This window comes from Rousettus aegyptiacus, unplaced genomic scaffold, assembly GCF_014176215.1.
Source record: "Rousettus aegyptiacus isolate mRouAeg1 unplaced genomic scaffold, mRouAeg1.p scaffold_m13_p_4, whole genome shotgun sequence".
In the NCBI taxonomy this organism is placed as follows: domain Eukaryota; kingdom Metazoa; phylum Chordata; class Mammalia; order Chiroptera; family Pteropodidae; genus Rousettus; species Rousettus aegyptiacus.
The window spans coordinates 71,882,936-71,903,365 of record NW_023416307.1 but is presented as its reverse complement, the minus strand read 5'-3'; the positions used below and the strand labels follow the sequence as shown (position 1 = coordinate 71,903,365).

The 20,430-nt window shown below is 34.3% G+C and overlaps 2 protein-coding genes across 3 annotated transcripts; both read left to right on the top strand.

Annotated features, from left to right (window-relative positions):
• Positions 1 to 281: 281 nt before the first annotated feature.
• On the top strand, positions 282 to 1,205 carry LOC107506354 (olfactory receptor 5AC1-like). Its single transcript, XM_016137037.2, has one exon. The coding sequence runs from the start codon at positions 285 to 287 to the stop codon at positions 1,203 to 1,205; it is 921 nt and encodes a 306-aa protein (XP_015992523.2). The 5' UTR covers positions 282 to 284.
• A 7,112-nt stretch (positions 1,206 to 8,317) lies between these two features.
• LOC107506353 (olfactory receptor 5AC1-like) lies at positions 8,318 to 18,692 on the top strand. 2 transcript variants are annotated; one of them, XM_036219518.1, is made up of 3 exons: positions 8,327 to 9,221; positions 17,027 to 17,042; positions 18,662 to 18,692. In XM_036219518.1, the coding sequence occupies exons 1-3, from the start codon at positions 8,327 to 8,329 to the stop codon at positions 18,690 to 18,692; spliced, it is 942 nt and encodes a 313-aa protein (XP_036075411.1). The 2 variants fall into 2 exon arrangements, with proteins under 2 accessions (XP_015992522.2, XP_036075411.1); XM_016137036.2 differs by lacking the exons at positions 17,027 to 17,042; positions 18,662 to 18,692 and having other exon boundaries at positions 8,318 to 9,250.
• The last annotated feature ends 1,738 nt before the right edge of the window (positions 18,693 to 20,430 follow it).

Below are 20,430 nucleotides of genomic sequence, written 5' to 3'. Positions count from 1 at the left end.
CAAATTATTGAACGAAGTCAACTGGTGTCTACCATCTTCAAGTGATTACATATTTTAACATAAAACCACTTTGAAAAAATTCCTTGATTCTCAAAACTATTTACAATATAACTAATATTTTTAGGTGTCTTTTAAAAAACAGAAACATTGCATCTTCATGTTTCTTGAGTAAGGAGCATCTAAATAGAGGAATATGACATTGTCATCCAGTACCAGTTTTCATGATTCTTAATTATTTTCTTTCTAATTATTCTCCATTTTAGCATTAAGCCTGAGTGGATATAATGGAGGAAAATAAGACGCTGGTGACTGAGTTTGTTCTCACAGGACTTACAGATCGCCCAGAGCTACAGGCTCCCCTGTTCCTGGTGTTTTTGGTCATCTACCTCACCACCATCGTGGGCAACTTGGGACTGATTTTTGTCATCTGGAAGGACTCCCACCTTCACACCCCCATGTACTTATTCCTCAGCAGTTTAGCCTTTGCAGATGCCTTTTCTTCATCCTCTGTGACCCCCAGGATGCTTGTCAACATTTTAAACAAGAGTCAAATGATATCCCTCTTTGAGTGCATGGCTCAATTTTATTTTTTTGGTTCCAGTGCTACCACAGAATGTTTCCTCCTGGTAGTGATGGCCTATGACCGCTATGTAGCCATATGCAACCCACTGCTTTATCCAGTGGCAATGTCTAACAGACGCTGCACTGGACTGATAAGTATGTCATATGTAATTGGTTTTCTGCATCCTGTTGTTCATGTAGGATTATTATTTAGATTAACCTTCTGCAAGTCCAATATAATACAGCATTTCTACTGTGAAATTTTGTCACTATATACAATTTCTTGCACTGATCCATCTATTAATGCACTGGTGATTTTTATTTTTGCTGCTTTTATACAAGCTTTTACCTTTATGACTATCATGGTCTCTTATATCCATGTCCTCTTTGTCATCCTGAAAAAGAAGTCTGAAAGGGGCAAGAACAAAGCCTTCTCCACATGCGGTGCCCACCTGCTCTCTGTCTCCCTGTTCTATGGCACTCTCTTCTTCATGTACGTGCGTCCTGGGTCTGGCCCAGATCAGTATCAGGATAAAATGTATTCACTGTTCTACACAATCATAATTCCCCTGCTAAATCCCTTTATTTACAGCCTAAGAAACAAGGAAGTTTTAGCTTCCCTGAGAAAAATGATCAAGAAATAAATATTTTCAGGAAGCGTTCATTATTCTTTCCATTTTACTCTTTGTTGAAATATGCAATAATATCTGGTCCTGTGGAGACCCTCTTATATTTATGCCTACACACAGGAAGCCTTGATGACCACATAGCTGAGATCCCTGAGACAGGAACAGGTTATGTACTGGGGATGGCAACAGTTTTATAGTAGCAGGAAAGACTTCCATGCAACATCCAGTTTTACTTAGCTAATCTTTGACTTTGACAGACTGCAACATAGTCACAAAATTAGTTCAGGACAGAGGTATTCTTAGAAGTGGGTAGACCCTTAAAAAAAGAGCAAAAGTCTTTTGAGTTGACTAAAGCTTATACTAAGAAGTAATGGGATTAAGAGGACAGAAAGTATTCATTTTCTTTTCTGTTACCTCTTTGAATAGAGAGCTGGCTACATAGTAGCTGGTATATGTTTGTCTTGGGGGTATATATGGATTTGCTACAGAAGCAGTGCACAGAGAAAAATAGAAATTTGCCTTGAAAGAATATTTGACTTGAAAAATAAAAAATTTGTCTCGAAAGAATATTTACCAAATTCTTTTATCTAACTCTTTAATGTGTTAAGAATTAAGCTTGAAAGAATTAGATCACAGAGTTCTACTATGAGTAAAGCTAGCCATGCCTACTAGGCAGAATCTTGCTTCTTTATGGAACAAGAAGGATATAAAGTAAGAAAAGTGACAATAAGCCTGCATTTTCTCACACAAGTGATGACGGGAAGAAGAAAAAGGAGTCAGAATGGAAAGGAAAACAGATGACTGCATCCCAATTTTGCTTTGCCAGGCTCAAATCTGGATTTGGAGAGGCGGTAGATAGTTTTGATGGAAGTTAAAGAAGGAGAGCCCTCTGCTCAGTCATTTAAAGAGTGTGGATACAACTTCTTGGTCTTCTCTGCACAACTCTAGGGCATGGCCTGCCGCATATGGAGATTGTGGCCTTGAAGTTTGGCTCTGTTTCCTCACTGAACTGAGGTATTTATTTCATATGCAACACCCCGCTACTCTTAAAATGAATTTTTTAAAGTGAAAAAACCTACTCTTCTGTTTCACTATTTACAAAACAAAAAGTGGCACTATATAAAATTCCCTCCATGCTCTTGAGCAATATCATTGAAGATGATTTTCAAGTTACTCTTATGTTAAGTAGCAGGACAACCTTTAGTGTGGGAGGCATGAACAAACCATGAAAGTCCACAGAGAATGAAATTTGCTCTTTACTGAGAGTTTCTCATGCAAATTTTCATATCCCAAATGTTTGTCAGATGCAATCTTTGCAATTCAGGAGAACAATTGTGGAAAATACATGCATTTCCTCCCCCCACCCCACCCCTCTGCCCCCCCCAACAGATTCTGTGATTCAACACATTCTAAGTAGTCCAATTCCTGCAGACAGTCTAAGCATCTCGGAAAAGGTAGTGTTACATCATGGTTTCTTCTGATGTTTAAAAGACTTGCAAATGGCTGTGGCCTTCTTTACAGTAAGCAGCTCTGTCCAATTAGTCCTTTAGGGGTTTCCCCCACGAGAACAGAGGTGTTTGCCAGCTTCATGCACTGAAGAGGTTTATAACTGAGAGATATTTCAGGCATATTTCATATGACTAGTGCCATTCTCAGAAACTCAAAGGTTGCAATGGTGGCGACCTCCATATACCCTTATTTAACCATCCTAGTATCTTCAAAAACCATTTAGGTCATGGCTGATAATGGTAGAAACTACAAGCTTAGCTAAGTTGTAGTACCTACTGGTGTTTTTCCAGATATGTTAGCCTTACCAGAGCCCTTTAATACAATATCTGGTATGAGAAATATGGCTATTAATGTGGAAATGTATTCTTTTCAATACTGATTATGAATGAGAATCAGAAAAAACATTTTATATTTATTGGGATGGGTAAAGGTATGAACTGATGGTTTTGCTCCAGGGCTATGCATACTCTACTTTGTGTCTGAAGGAATCCTTATTTTCTAGATATTTTGTAGAATAGCAGGCTAGTTTAGTATACTGATATCACGTTAACTGGACCTGCTAAGTAATCTGATTACCTTTGTAAAGTTCACGTGGTCCATAGGATGACAGATAAATCCTATAAAAATTGTATATTGAAAGTGCATAATTATGTAGTATGTGGCAAAATAATACACTTTAAAAGAAATTCTTGGTATCTAGAAAAAGAACAGCCATAGCTGGATTTGATGGAGAGAACAGAGTATCACTTGGAGACCCTAGCTTTTTGTTGAGATAAGGAATAGATGGGAATTGGATTTGACTCCCTTGAGAGGAGACTCAGAGTGTTCTCTATATGGGAAGGAGGGTAAAACAAGTAAATGATAATCGGAACAAGTTTAGTGGAAGAAACTGATTAGCAAATCCATTTTCTTTTCTTTTTTTTATTATTACTTTTTATTAAAGTTATTGGGAAGACATTGGTTAATAAAATCAAATAAATTTCAAGTGCACAGTTCAACAATATGTCATATGTATATATTGCATCATGCGTTCACTACCCAAAGTCAGATTTCCTTCCATCACCAAATATTTGACTCCTTCTACGACTACCTACTTCTCCCCTCCTCCCTTCCCCATTTTATTTTCATCCTATATACACAGCCTACCTTTTCTGTAGACTGTAGTCATATGATGAGTTAAGATTTAAAGTAATACATGTCACTTACATATCTAGCTCATAAGCACCTCACATTTGGACCCCCCTGTGACCTTTCCACTTATAGCTTGATCCAAAATAAAACACAAAATCTGAAGAAAGTCATGTGTAAAAAATGCATGAGTGACAATTTGGAAAGAGTCTGAGACTCTAGATCATCAACTGGAATGAAATAGTCTTTCAGTTAGGAACATGTGCTTTATACTTATTGTATAAAAGAGAACTAAATTTTTATTACATCAATACACTAAAACATTGGAGATTATCTCTAAATTCAGTGTTCTTGTAAATAATATACACATGCAACGCAAAAAAACCCTCTTCAACTTTATACAGTTAATTATTGGGTCTATTTCTCGATATAGGCACATGGATACTTAAGCTTAAGAATTTTAATCATCATTCCATGTGCAATGAGAAGTTATTTATAAATGTTAAGTAGAGAGAGTGTGTGTGTTTAGGATAGTAGTGAAATGATGTACACTTTATAAAAATCAGTCTGGTGTTTATGTGAAAAAATGGATCAGGAGACTATATTAGCAGATACAGATAGTGTTGTTAGGAGGTTATTTAATAAACCTAGGCAAGAGATGAATATACCTTGAATTTTAGGACTAACTGTACAGATAGAAAGAATGACATTTAAGACATCTTTAGTAGATAAAATCTAGAGCAATGGTCAAAACAATGGCACCATGGGAGGAGTTAGTGTCACGGATGTGTTCCAGGTTTACGGCTTGTGTAAATACATGTTTGGTAACCCTATTCCCTGAGACAGGGAACACTGGAAGGATAATAGGTTTGGAAGTGGAATAGAAGAATATTTTAACTTCAGATTTGGACATGTGAATTCTAAGGTATCTTTGGGATTTCCAAGTGGACAAGTCAAGTGGGTAGTTGGGTAGTGGCACCATTAAAAGAAATAAGAGAGAAAAAAACCCAATCTTATTTGAAACTCCATCCAGTGACATTTTGTAAATGTGCCCCTACAGTGAAACCTGAGGACACAACGTGCCATTTTAATTGTTGTAACTAACTGTGGGTGATTTAATGATTAGTTCACAATGCCCTGTAGAACAACTTTGACTTCATCCTACTGGGAATCCTGCAGAAGCATTAAGGGAATTTTAAACTTTTTTAAAGAATGGGTTTGCAAATAGAAGGAAGAAATGCTATCTCCCTCCAATTTGGAGTTTCCTAAGAAAATCAATGCACAAATAATATTGCTCTGTTTCTGTACCTATTATGCTGCTTTGAGAAACCAGAACATTTCCAGTTTTCCATGTTTTATAGGAACTGGGTGAGAGTGCATAAATTTCCATAATATTTATTATTATTGCATTGTAATTTGTCTGTATGATAACAAAACATCTAAGTAAAAAATTAAAATACTAGACAGGCTTTTTTTTCCTTTTTAAAATCAGCAACCAAAATTTGGACAGACTTAATATCAATTAGTATTTTTTTCTGTGCAGATAACACATTTGTCGGGAAGTTTTTAAACAGTAAAGTTTGATTAATAGAGAATAAAAATGTAAATATTAAATAATAGTAATAAAAACTCAGAGTTTAAAATGTGAAATTTTCTTAATTAAGACGTAAACTATGTAGCTTAAATATACCTTATTTGTAATTTTTCAGAATGGGAAATTTGGGCTTAAGGTTTGTGGCTGAGCCTAACAAAAATAATTTCACAAAATCATGGGAATATGGGCTAACATCACAAAAACTAACTTCAAAAGACACCATGCGTTATCTATCACATAACTCTTGAGAAAAAAATCACAAGCTTACTCTTAGCTAAAGTACACATTGTAGGAACTAAACTAGGAATCACAATAATTTGGTTATGTGAGGTTATAAAGAAATTTGGGTCAGATATGTAGGGCAAAAATCTCTTAAAGTTCTTACTTTTTGATTAATATTTTTGCTTGTGTTATACATATTAAGCTCCCTGTAGGTATATATTTAAAAGTAAATGTTCTAAAACAGTAATTTTTTTAGCGAAGATGGAATAATATCTCATGATTCTCCCTTAACTGATCATTGATCCGTAGAAAAGAGCCTTTATTCATATTTTTAAGTTAGACAAATTCTGTTTTTCTAATATATTCACATAGTAAAAAAAATTTATGTCCATAAGTATCAAGAGATATGACTATAAAATTATGAAAACATTTTTATACATGTAAATATCTTAATAATCTGTATTCCTAAATGTATTTATTTATCTTCTTAAGGTAATCTAAAAGTTCTTTCAGAGACTATTAATAAATCATGAAAAAAAATCAATATCACTTCGTGCCAAGACCAAATGTTACATTCATAACAGTGGCAAAATAATAAGTATGCAAGAATAAATTTAATAAGAAAATTACTGAAATTACAAAAAAAAAACTAAAAAAAAATCTCTTTCGATCCTTACCTTATACAATTACAAATAACTTTGGAATGTTTTTAAAAATCACGTCTATTTTCAATGATCAAAGGTTGGCTCTCATTGATAATATTCAAAACAAAATACTAATTTCCCTGATGGCTATTTCTGCCTTTAACTGATAGTTACGCACAAAATTTTACAGACAATTATATTCTAATTTACAGTAGAATTTTCAGTGCCAAAACATCTCCTTAAAAAGGCAACAAGAGTATTTCATTATGCATGTTTTTTTCTCCATTAGTAACATGTTAGAGATCATTCTTTTACACATCTCTTAGTATATGTATATAAATGTATATGTAAGCAATTACATAATTTTATGTGAACGAGATCATAATAGCTATGTTGCCTTTCTCATGGAACTCTTATTTTGAGTACCTCTCTTCTCCTCTCCTCTGCTTTCATCATTCCACCCTCTGCTCCTAGTCCAGAAAAACCAGTGCTGTCAATGAATAAATGTAGTGCCTATTATCCACACTTTTCTCTGTGTAAAAGAGATTTTAAAATGCATTGCTTATTTTACAATAATGAGATTGTATTATTCATACTTTTCTGTATCTTACTCTTCTCAGAGTACGCATTGTGGAAATTCCCAATTCGAGTGGAATAACTATTTTTTCATTACTAAATTATATTCCAAAATAGTAATGTACTATGATTTATTTAACTGTATTACAGTTGATGCATCTGGTCTTTGCCACTTTGAAAAATATTGTATTGGATATTCTTTGTATATTTATCTTTGTGTAGTGGTGCTTTATTTCTAGGGTATATATTAAAGAGAATATAAAAAGACAGTAGAACAAAAGTCATATATATATTTTTTAAATATATATATTTAAAAATTAAATGGGAGTCTAGAAAATTGCTTTTCAAAAAGGCTGTTGCAGTTCATATTTCCACAAGGATCATTTGGGAGTAGAACTTTTCTCAACTCAGTCAGCAGTGAATATTTTTATTCATTTTAATTTTTGCCAATCTGATATATGAGAAAATAGGTACCTGTGTGTATGTGTGTGTATGTGTCTGTACATGCATGTGTGTGTCTATGACACAGAAATTCGAGCATCTTTCATTTTACTTATTGGTCATTTTGATTTTTTCATCTGTAGACTTGCTTATTCATATCCTTTACTCATTCTTCTTTTAAGTCGTTCGCCTTTTTCTTATCTATTTTTAAATTATTTTTATATTGTAGACACAAATCTGTATGTTGCACATACATGGTAACATATATTTTCTAACCGATTGTATGCTCTTTAATTATTAGGTTCTCTTTTGCTATGCATTAAAATTTTAGAGTAGTTATGTTTCTATATTGGCTTTCTTCTCTTGAATAAGGATTTCTCTAATCTCTATGTCATATAATTGTCTCTGAAATTTCTTAGAAAATATATAAGCTGTGAGGTAGGAGCCAAACCTTATTTACTTCCAGACTGACAGCCAACAGTGTCAGCACAATTGACATCAAATCAATTGACCTTTCCCTACTGAATTGAAATATCATATTTGTCTTATGTTATATTCTTGTATATATTGGATTTTATTTCTGAACTCTCTATTCTATTGCACTGAGTTTCTCAACTATTCTTATGCCACTATCTTAATGTTTTGATTATTATGTCTTCATATTAAAGTTTAATATCAATTAAGGTACTCTTGACAATTACTATTTTTCTTGGGTAAACATGGAAAATTTTGTATATGAATTTCCAGATAAGTGTATACAGTTCTAAAAAACTCTTGAGAGACTGAAGAAGATTTGCAGTAAATTTACACATTACATGATTTATCATTTTGAAACTTTTTGTTATGAAAAATTTTACATGTATATAAAAATAGACAAAGATAAAAAATTTAAACTATTAATTAAATGAGATGTACCTTCTAGGAACATGTTGGTCACACAAAAAAAATGTATTGTTTTTATGATTTTTTTGTGACTATTTCCCCCACTTATATTTTTAATTTAGTGATTGGCTAGGTTGGATATGACAGAAGAAAACAAAACGCTGGTGACCGAATTTGTTCTCACAGGACTTACAGATCGTCCAGGGCTTCGAGTCCCCCTGTTCCTGGTGTTCTTGGTCATCTACCTCATAACCATGATGGGCAACCTTGGACTGGTTTTTCTCATCTGGAAGGACCCCCACCTTCATACCCCTATGTACTTATTCCTTGGCAGTTTAGCCTTTGCAGATGCTTGTTCTTCATCCTCTGTGACTCCCAAGATGCTTATAAATTTTTTATCAAAGAATCATGTGATATCTCTCTTTGAGTGTATGACCCAATTTTATTTTTTTGGTTCCAGTGCCACCATAGAATGTTTCCTCTTGGTAGTGATGGCCTATGACCGCTATGTAGCCATATGCAACCCCTTGCTTTATCCAGTGGTGATGTCCAACAACGTCTGTACTCAATTTATAGGTGTTTCATATTTTCTTGGTTTTATACATTCAGCAGTTCATGTGGGTTTGTTATTTAGATTAACTTTCTGCAGGTCCAATGTAATACATTATTTCTACTGTGAAATTTTACAACTGTTCAAAATTTCTTGCACTGATCCTGCTGTAAATATACTTCTGGTTTTAATTTTTTCAACTTTCATACAAGTCCTCACTTTTATGACCATTATCATCTCTTACACCCTTGTCCTCTTTGCCATCCTGAAAAAGAAGTCTGAAAACAGCAGGAGCAAAGTCTTCTCCACATGCAGTGCCCACTTGGTCTCTGTCTCCTTGTTCTATGGCACTCTCTTCTTCATGTATGTGCGCCCTGGGTCTGGCCCCACGGAAGATCATGACAAACTGTACTCTTTATTTTACACAATCATAATTCCCTTGCTAAATCCTTTTATTTACAGCCTCAGGAACAAAGAGGTTATAGGTGCCATAAGAAGAATAATGAAAAAATAAAGAGTCACCAGATTATTTTCAAACTGTTTTTTCTTTGCCTTCTGCTGAAAAATGTCCAATAGATTAGACATGACTCTGCTATTTCACCAGAGGGCTATTGGTCAGGGTAATCTATGAGCTGTGTGTAAAGGAAACCAGCCTCTTGTTACACTTACTTGAATATGGATCCAGTGAAAGTTTGGGAACATTACCATAACTAGCTTATTTAGAAACATTGTGCTCCATTTTACCTGAGCACTTAGCTTTTACAAACTAGTTTTTTTCTAGGGATTTATGAAATTCCAGGTGGTAATTAACAATTTTACTGAGAAATAGCTGTAATTGAGGCTGGCATATCAGGTTAGTCATTTAGTTTATGAATGAGCTCATCCCACCTCTCTGGACCTGCAAGTTAATAAGGCTTTGTTGTTCTCTGCCATACACAGTAACTCTAGTAGACTAATAAAAATAAAATTCTGCTCCTTGGCAGAATATATTCTAGAAGAAATGTTTTGTTTCAAATGTGAGGAATAAGTGAAAAGTTATAAAAAAAAATGGTGGATCTTAGAAAGATAAAAAGAAGTCTTCATGAGTTTAAGAACAGAGCATCAAAATTTATCATAGCTCATATTTATAATTCTACATACTAATTATATCAGGGATATTGCATATAGTATGATATTCAAATGATTTACAAATTTAGAAATATTCGAGTATAATAAAAAGCAATTTCAGAGATCAGCCTTGTGATTGCATTACTAACCCAATCAGTTTCAGCAGGAGGTAATTGGGCAGATGGCAGAGAGTCTAAGTCAGAGATAAGAACTTGGTTTAGTATATAAAGATATGGTTGAAAACCTGTATTCATGGATTTTCTATCACTGGTTTACTTCTGATTCCGGGACATGATCACTTGAAAACATATATATTCTAATCTATTTTAGAACTATTATATAGACAGGTTATTCAACTCTTCTTTTAGCAAAAATAATTATATTCCTTTAACAATGTTTTTTTTTTCTAGCCTATTAACTTAGAAAAATAAACAAAATGAGATTTAAGTTTAAGTTGCTGGAGAATGAAAAAATATCTGCAAAGAAACTATGTGTTTTGATTTTTAACTCTTACTATCTTTATAATTACACAAGTGACACATGATTTTATTAGGATTATTTTCAGTAAAATCTCAGCTATTATATTATATTACTTTGGAAATAAAGAGTTATCAGTTGAACTGCAGCCTTTTCCTCCAGTTTGAAGGCTTTCCAAGTAATTGACATTTAGATAGTTTTGCAGTTTCAACTCAACATATGCAGCAACTTGGGATAAATTAGATTTTTGCTGGAGTTTGTATAAGTTGACTGCTGATTTGAAATGTTCCTAAGTGTGTTGTATGTCAAGGATATCAAGATTGTTTATTGTATAGTTTATATTTTATGGAATGTACTACACCAAAAAATGAATGTGAGGCAAAGATCCCTGTAGGTGCTAGGTGACAAGCAAGTTGCTTAAGCTGAAAGACACTAGACCCTGCCACTTCTCTACATTGAGTGACCTGTACTTATTTAAGTTTGCATTCAGTGACTGAGATTTTGGAAGCTGTATCTGGGTATTCAAGGCCTCTGTCATGCTGCTGCTATGCATGCTGCTGCTGCTTTACCAGTTTGGTGTTCTTGCTTAAAGCTAAATGAAATTGAGTAATAAACTTGGATAAATAAACATTGGGTGAGCCTACTGCATCTTGTGAATTTGATGGTCATTCTGCATTTGAAATCTAGAGTGGTCTTACTAAATGGCCTTCATGCAGAAGGATGGGTATGAAGGATCTTTTGAACCTTTGGTTCTGGGACAGCTTAAACTAACCCTTGATTTGAGAGAGAAAACATTTTTTGAGGCAAATTATGGGGTACAAATCTTATCAATGGAATTTACATGTATATCTTCAACCCTCTAGGATTTAGTAAAATGGGTTAATAAAAAAAGGCAATCCAGAAAAAAAAAATGGCTACAGACAACATTGCCTGTCTATTATTAATACAATTAACAAAAATGTAAATTTTATCAAAAGCACACACACAAAAATAGATTAATGTAGGGAAAATGAGGCAAATATGTAAAATAGAAGATAAGCCATTAGATATTTTGTGAGATCCTTGGCAGATATTATTTTGACCTGGTGAATCAAAAGTCAACATACTCACTGTCCATAAGATGAGAAGATGAGGTGAGGTAACCACAGAAACAAAAGCATGCTGTTAAATAATTGGGACATCTGACCAATAAATAAATACTTGAAACCTGATGAATTTTTGTTAGCCTGGAGATTCGGACCACATGATCTAGGGAGTACTATATTAGTGGCAGAGAATCCATTGAGTCCGAATGAAGGGAATTACATGGCTTCACTGCTATGAACTTCAGTACATATTTCTCATTCCAAATTGTGATATATCGTGGTAAGGTAAAATATAAAAGCTTGTCCTGAAAAGGAGCTCAAATCTTTCACTTAATGGTAAATGAAAGATATCTGCCGAAATAATAAAAATGTTCTAAATGCAAGTACCTTAAATTGTGTGTGGTTGGTACCCTTACATAATCTTCCTTGTAGGAGAAAAAAATGCAATTCAGACAGTAATGGCAAACAAGCTCCTATTCTCAGATCTTAATGACGGAAGAAAGGTCTGTGCTTTATAAAAGAAAAGAAATGACTAAAGATGATGTAGCCACATTATTTTGATGGTTAATGAAATTAGGATGAAAAAAGAAATTAATTGGTGAAGATTCTATAAAGAATTATTAATGGCTGGGAGGTAGAAAACTTCTGGTAGTATGGGCAAGTATACTTGCCTTGCTAAAATGATCCTGAGAAACTTATTCTATTTACTCTTGGTTGGGATATGTCAAAGGGTATAGGGAAAATAAAGTCAGTGAGCAAGTTGCAGAGGATACAACATTTGTTAAGGCAACAGTAGAATTAAAGAGGGTTGGAACCTGCTTGCAAAATTTCAGCAGGGAAATTCAAATATGTATTATTGGTGGAAGGCAAATGACTTTGGGGTGGCGAACAGAGAATTTTCTGGGATTACCAGAAACTGGGGCACAATACATAGTGATATTGGCAAAAGAGAGAGCAAAGTTACATGGCCAAAGATAAAACTTTGAAGACAATGTGATTCTGTAGTAATAGATACCACAATGATATTAAATTATAAATTGGAAAATGTAAAATAAGGACATCTTGTAGAAATGTTACCTCCATCTGGATGTTTTATCAGATTTGATATATTGTGAGAATTGAGGGTTTTGCCATTGGTTGCTAATTTCTAATAAGTTATTAGTTTAGTCTGCCTCCACCCATTTTTAATCTGACATACAAATGCGAACATTTAGAATTATGCAAACTCTCATATCTTTTGAGGACAACATTAAATTTCTTCTTTAAGAGATAGTAGAAATGGGAATGTTAATCCCCATTGACTAATTATATAAAGTTCCTGTCTGGTAACTAAGAAAAAAGATAATTCATGAAGGTTAACCATGACTACTGAGAACTAAATAAAATAGTTCTACTGATAGCCTTCTCTGTGCTAGGTATACTGAAGGCTGTTAAAGAAGTACAGCAAACTAAAATTGACTGGTACGCTACTATAGAGTTAGGCAAGGATTTATGTTTTTATTCTAATTTCAGGAGAAAGTCAATAATTTTCTTTAATTTGGTAAAGCCTCTAATACATGTCTGAGATAGTCCTGACTGTAATCGTTATATGCTGTACTTTGGGCTTCATTTACCTTGTGACTAAGGCCACAGGGTGTTAGATCAATCAGTGTGTTTCAATTTTGTCCCACAGGCTACACTTTACTGGATTTAAGTGCACAATTTACTGTAGATAATGCAGTAACTTGTGCTAAGAAGCTTAACATCAGATGAATTTACCATATCCCTCACTGCCCAGAAAGCAGTGATTTAATTAAGAACCAGAATGGACAAATTAAATACCTGATTATAAAAAAAAAAAGGTTATGATAAGAGTATAAAGGATTAGCTGGCTTAATTGGATGAATATCTTCATGTGAATAAGTAGCTTAGTAAGGTGGGGACACTTTTGTAAGGTTTCTGACATACGGATATAGGAATAAGGGAATGGAGATTTTCTTACACTTAAAAAATGGATTTGAGGCCTATCTTCTCTTTTTATTGAGATATAATTGGCACACAACTTTGTATTAGTTTTAGATGTACAACATAGTAATTTGATATATACATGTATATGTGTGTTTATGTGTGTGTGTGTGTAGTGTAGCCTATAGAAAAGATTACCACAATAAGTTTGGTTACCATCTATCACCACAGTTACAATTTTTTTTGTGACGAGAACTTTTAAGATGTACTTTCTTAGCAATTTTCAAATATAGAGTACAATATTGTTAACTATAGTCACCATGCTTTACTTTAGAATCCCAGGACTTATTTATCTCATAACTAGAAGTTAGTAGCTTTTAACCACCTTCACTCATTTTGCCCGTTCCCCAGTCCCTACTTCTGGGAATCATCAATTTGTTCTCTGTACCTATAAAGTTCCTTTTTTTTTCCTTTCAGATTTTACAAACAAATGAGATCATACAGTATTTGTCTTTCTTTGCCTGACTCACTTCACTTAGCATAATCCCTCAAGGTCTATCCATGTTGTCACAAATGGCAAGATTTTCTTCATTTTTAACGGATGAATAATGCTCCATTGTGTGTGTATGTAATTGTATTTATCCATTCATCTGTTGATGAACACTCAGGTTGTTTCCAAGTCTTGGCTATTATACATAGTGCTACACTGAAGGGACTGGAGCTATCTCTTAGAGATACCAATTTCATTTTTTTCAGATAAATACTCAGATTTAGAATTGCTGGATCATATGGTAGTTCTATTTCTGAAATTTCAAGGAATATCTATACCATTTTCCATAATGGCTGCACCAATTTACATTCCTGCCAACAGGGTACAAAGGTTCCTTTTCCTCCACATTCTAAAACTTCTTATTTCATGTCTTTCTGATAATAGCCATTTCAACAGGTGTAAGGTGATATCTCACTGTGGGTTTGATTTGCATTTCCCTGATGATTAGCAATGTCGAGCACCTTTTCATGTACCTGTTGGCCATCTGTACTTCTTCTTTGGAAAAAAATGCTTATTCAGGTCCTCTGCCCATTTTTTAATTGAATTGGTTCATTTTTTTGCTGAGTTGTATGAGTTCTTTATATATTTTGGACATCAATCCCTTATCAGTATATGATTTTCAAATATTTTCTCCCATTCCATAGGTTTTCTTTTAATTTTGCTGATGGTTTTCTTTGCTGTACAGAAAAGTTTGATGTACTCTCAATTGCCAAGATCATGTCAAGGAGCTTACCCCTGTTTTCTTCTAGAATTTTTGTGGTAAGGTCTTACTTTCAAGTCCTTAATCCACTTTGAGTTAATTTTCATGTATAGTGTAAGACAGTGGTCCAGTTTCATTCTTTTGCACATGACTGTCCAGTTTCCCAACATCATTTATTGAAGAAACTGTTCTTTCCTCATTATATATTCTTGGTTTCTTTTTTATAAAACAATTGACCATATATGAGTGGTTCTTATACTTTGGAATAAAACTATTTCTACAATATTTGATGGATAAAAATAGACAGTGAAACTGTAAGAAACACCAGAACCTATCATCATTTCCCCCTATTATTCATTATTATTTGAAATTTTTGTAGATGTTGGATAGACGCATTCAACTATATATGTAATTTTTCCAAAGCTAAACTTATTTTTTTTCTCTGGTCAGTCCATATACACAGACATTACATGAACTATGGAATTTAGGGACTACTTCCCAAAGTAATTTTTCATCCAGAAAATTAATGTCTAGGTAATTTCATTTTAATTTAGTTCTATATGTGAACCAACAAATCTTTTATTTCAGCATCAATGTGGAAATGAGATTAAAATAATGCTTAACAAATCACACATCAATTATTAATATGCCATAACATTTAATTCCACTTAATATTCTTAACACTATCTTTCAAAAAGTAGACATTTCAATTTTGTTGCAGTCCCATGTATCCATTTTTTTATTATGGTCTCTGCATTTTTTTTTCATCTAAAATCCTGTGCTTACCGTAAAGTCAGAGAAATTTTTGTCCTGTGTTTTTCCCCTAGAAATTTTAGTTTTAACATTTAGCTGTAAGAATTATTCCAATTTACTTTTGTGTGTGAAATAAGAGTTGAAGTTCATTCTTTTAGATACCCAGTTTTTCTAGTCCTATAGATGAAGGACTATTTCTTCTCACCTTTAAATTGCGCTGGTACTCTTTGGGGAAAAAAGGAACTGATCATATATATTAGTAAGAGTTCTTCAGAGGAACAGAACCAATAAACATCTAGGCTAGTGCTTAACCAAACATTATAGGGCTCACTTCATATACTCCCAGGGGTTACAGCAGTTCTGCATTTCCTATTTATTGTCTGCTTCTGAAATTTAGTTATGTCATGTATTTTATATATTTTGTCCAGTTTTCTGATTGCAGTGGAATTTCAAGTTCTATAACAATTTCTTTTTTACTGAGGGAAATGGAAGTACAAGAAACTGCTTTTGTCATTCCGCATCTCTGATTAAAATCTCCTAGTACTTCTTTTCTGGCTACATGACAGAGTCTACATTCGATACCATAGTTTGAAGATTCATAAAGTAATCAAGCAAATCTTCATTCTTGCACTAACTAACCAATTTATTTGTTTCTGTGACTTTGATTCTACTGCTCCTTTCTTCTTCAGGTGGAAAGCCTTCTTTACTTTTTTTAAATTTCTGTCTATTAGAATTCTAAGAAGCTCAACCATCCTAAAAGTGATAAGTTGTCCTTTTGAGCTTTAATTTTTATTGCTCATGTCAATTTATTAGTTCATGCAATCATTCACAGATTTATTCAAGAAAACTTATTAAAATTTAATGGATAAATTTAACCATGGTTATTCTTTTAAAAGAATTCACAGAGTAAAAAAAAAAAAAGATTTGTAAAATGTTAAATGTAATGGAGAATGAAAGTGCTATAAAAAAAGTAAGGAGAAAGTATAGGGCTGGTGCAAAAGAGATATTGCTCAACTCTTTTTTTTATGGTGATAGTGGAGGAAAATCAAAGATAACTTCCTAGGAGAGGTGGCACTGATGCAGAACTAGAGAAATAAGAGAGTTAATAGGAGTCCACAAGCACACGTTGCAGAATGAGGGAGCATAATATATAGAAATAATGTCCCAGTTGAACCTGTATGTTTAAATATAGATGAAACATAAGGTGATGGGGCATGAGAGCATCACAGATAAGACTGAAATTATAAGCAGAGATTGGACAATGGAAAACTTTATGTCATGCTAATGATTTGAACTTTATTATAAGTAAATGGGGTATCAATGGAAGATAATGAGCAAGGAAGTTACATTTTAAAAGTTCAATTCTGGTGATGGCATGAAAAACAGACTAAAGGCAAAGTAAGACTGGAGACAGAGAGAAAAATAAGGTTATAATTATAAATCATTAAAAATGTATTTCATGAATTTTCAGAAATATTTCTCCATTAAATATGTCTGGGTTTATATGTTGCTATTGAAAACATATGAAAACCTCTAGGAGTGAGGGGTCCAAGCCCCACACTAGGCTTTTAGCCAAGGAAACCAACACCAGAAAGAGGAGCCCCCATAACATCTGTATTTGAGAAACAGTGGAGCTTACAGCCAAGAGAGTCAAAGGGCTATAAGGAAAACAAGTTTCCACTCTCAAAATGTCAGTGCTAAGCTCACTTTGAGCCCCAGCACAGAGGCGGCAACCGGAAAAGTTCCTAGATAATACATGAAGGAGCTACATCGACTAACTTTAGAGCAAAGGCTGGAATGGCAGGGATCGGTAGAAACTTTCCCTAAAGATGGAAGCACTAGTAGGCATAATTATTTATTTGTTTGTTTGTTGTTGTTGTTGTTGTTGTTGTGCTTTTTCCTCTTGGCTAGCTCAACAAAAACAGGAGCCATTTTTGACACTCTTCATTATCTGGCTAATACTGTTTTCCCTGCACTGGCACTTCTCTGAGGTCCAACCCCACATAAACTACCCACCCTGGCTGACGCCCCTCACATGTTGCCCCAATGCTGGATCAAGTGGCAGTAGGTCTTGGCTTGCATTGTGATGTGTCAAGAGTGGCATCAGTCCCTATACACATGGCATGGGAACCCCTACCAAACAGTTCCATTCCCAACACGCTTAATGGCTGGCTTCATCCCACCCTGGAGTCCCTCTCAAATGGCTCCACAATGAACACACCTGGCAGGTGAGTTCCTTCAAAGTAGTTCACATTCAGTGGGGCCAGTCCTACATATTAGGTCATATGCAGCAGTCTTCCAATTCTTGCAGCTGTCAGCCTTGGTGTCATTCCAGTTCACTGGTATGCTCACAGCAATTGTGGCCCAACTACCACAAAAGGGTGCAGGTAATCCACACAGGGGACACTCCCAGAGCACCTGGTTCTGACGACCACTGTGGGTTGTGCCACTACATAAGCCAACTCTTTCAAGACCAGGAGACATAGCTGATCTACCTAACTCATAAAAGTAAACAGAGAAAAATAAAGAGACAAATAATGTTTCAAATGAAATAATAGGACAAAAACCTAGAAAAATACTAGAGTTCAAAGCAATGGTTATAAAGATTCACAACAAACTCAGAAGAATAGACGAATTCAGTGAGATCTTCAGCAAAGAGATAGAAGTATATTTAAAAAATACAAACTTAAGAATACAATAACTGAAATAAAAAATACACTAGAGGGAATCAACATCAATTGGAAGATTCAGAAGAACAAATCAGCAATCTGGAAGATGAGATAATGGAAATCAAAACAGCAAAAATAAAAAAAATGAAGATAGTTTAAAGGCTCTCTGGCAAAACACCAAATATACTAACATTCACATAATAGGGATCTCAGAAGAAGCAGCAACAGAAGGACAAAAAACTTATTTGAAGAAATAATGATGGAAAACTTCCATAATCTGGTAAAGAAAATAGACATCCAAGTCAAGGAAGCACAGAGAATCCCAAACAAGACAAAATCAAAGACATCTGCACAAAGAAACATCATAATTAAAATGCTGAACATTACAGATAAAGAGAGAATTTAAAAAGCAGGAACACAAAAACAGCAAGTTACATTTAAAGGAACCCCCTTAAAACCAACAGATGTTTTTTCAGTAGAAATTTTGCAGACCAGGTGATAACACAATATATTCCAAGTGATGAAAAGGAAAAACCTACAACCAAGAATACTGTACCTGGCAAGGTTATTATTCAGAATTGAGGAAGAGATAGTTTCCCAAACAAATAAAAGCTAAAGGAGTTCATCACCACTTAATCAGTATTACAAGAAATGTTAAAGTGACTTTTTAAATGGAAAAGAGAAGGCCAAAACAAAAAATAAGAAAATATAGGAAAGAAAAAATCTCACTGGTAAAGGTAAACAGTAAAAATAGTAAATCAATCAATTATAAAGCTAATATGAAGCTTAAAAGACAAAAGTAGTAAAATTATGTGTATCTTAAATAATTACTTAAGGGATCTATAAGCACACATGCACAAAAGATGTAAAATATGGAGTAAAAATATAAAACATGAAAGGCTGGGTAAAATTTTTAGTGCTTTAAGAATGTGTTCAAACTTAAGCAATCATCAATTTAAAATAGAGTGCTAGAAATGTAAAGTGTTATATATGAAGCTCATGGTAACCATAAACCAAAAACTTATGATAAACAAAAAATACAGAAAAAGGAACCCAACATAACACTAAAAAAAGTCATCAATACACAAGAAAAGAGAGAAAGAGGAAAATAGAAAAGAACAACAAAAACAACCAGGAAACAGATTTTTGGAAATATGGCAGAGTGAGAGATCTCCCCAGATCCCTCCCCTTGAAACAACAATAAGCTGAACATCTAAAAATCAATGAAAAACACCCAAACTGCAAACCAGCATGTCTGAGTATGAGATCTGTGCATAAGAGCTACTACAGGTCAGAACCCCGGGTACTGGGCGGTGGACTGGGAGTAATAAAGAAGCTGCCTCACACAGCCACTGAAGCTCTCTGAAAGAGGAGGGGAGTGGAAAAGGAGCAGAGAGTTTCTGCGGCAAATTCTCCATAAACCCTGCCTGGGAAAACTGCAGGGTCAAGTTATCAGGGCAGAAGATAGAGAAATGAGACGGGACCAAATAGGAACAACAGTTGATTTTTGCCAGCTGTGGGTGCAAAACTGAGGCTGAGCTGCAGGCTCCAGCTACCCCCATACCCTCCAAAAATGATCACCGTGAAGCCTCAGGGGAATCTGAGCAAGCACTGCCAAGGGGGTCACTGACCTTGACATGAACTGAAACCAAGGGTAGCGAGAGTGATTAAATATCCACAAGAAAATTTAAAAAGCATTATTAAGACTTTATATAAAGCAAGGATCTAAGAGGCTTAGACACCACCTACTAGAAACCAAAAGAAAAGTGCCTTTATTGCAACAGGCTAAAGAGAGACTTTTATATAATAAATCTTCTTTCTGGAAAAACAGTAGAATACACTTCCATTAATGCCCAGGCAGAGAAATAGTCCACTAAACACCATGAACAACCAAGGTGACAAGGCATCTCAGAAAGAAAGAGAAAAAAATAAGCTTATAGACATAGCAATATGCACCTTGAACGACAGAATTCAGGACGGTACTTCTGAAAAAACTCAGTGATTTCTAAAAAAAGTCATAGTAACAATTTCAGGAATTGAAAAAAAAAACTAGATGAGCAGAGCAAACAGATTGAAACCTTCAAAAAGAACAGATCTTCTCGAGATAAAAAAAAATACACTGCAAGAGTTGAAAAATGAAATAGCAAGCTTGGGAAATAGATATCAGCTGCAAAAAGAAATCAGGAAGAACAACAAATATATAAAGATTAAAAACATGCTACTGAAGAATGACTGGGTCAGAGAAGAAATAAAAAGACAGATCAAGAGATACATAGAAACAAATGATAATGATAATACAGCGTATCAAAACTTTTGGGACACGGGCAAAAGCAGTCATAAGAGGAAAGTTCATATCATTACAGGCCTATCTCCATAAACAAGAATGAGCCCAAATAAACGACCTAATGC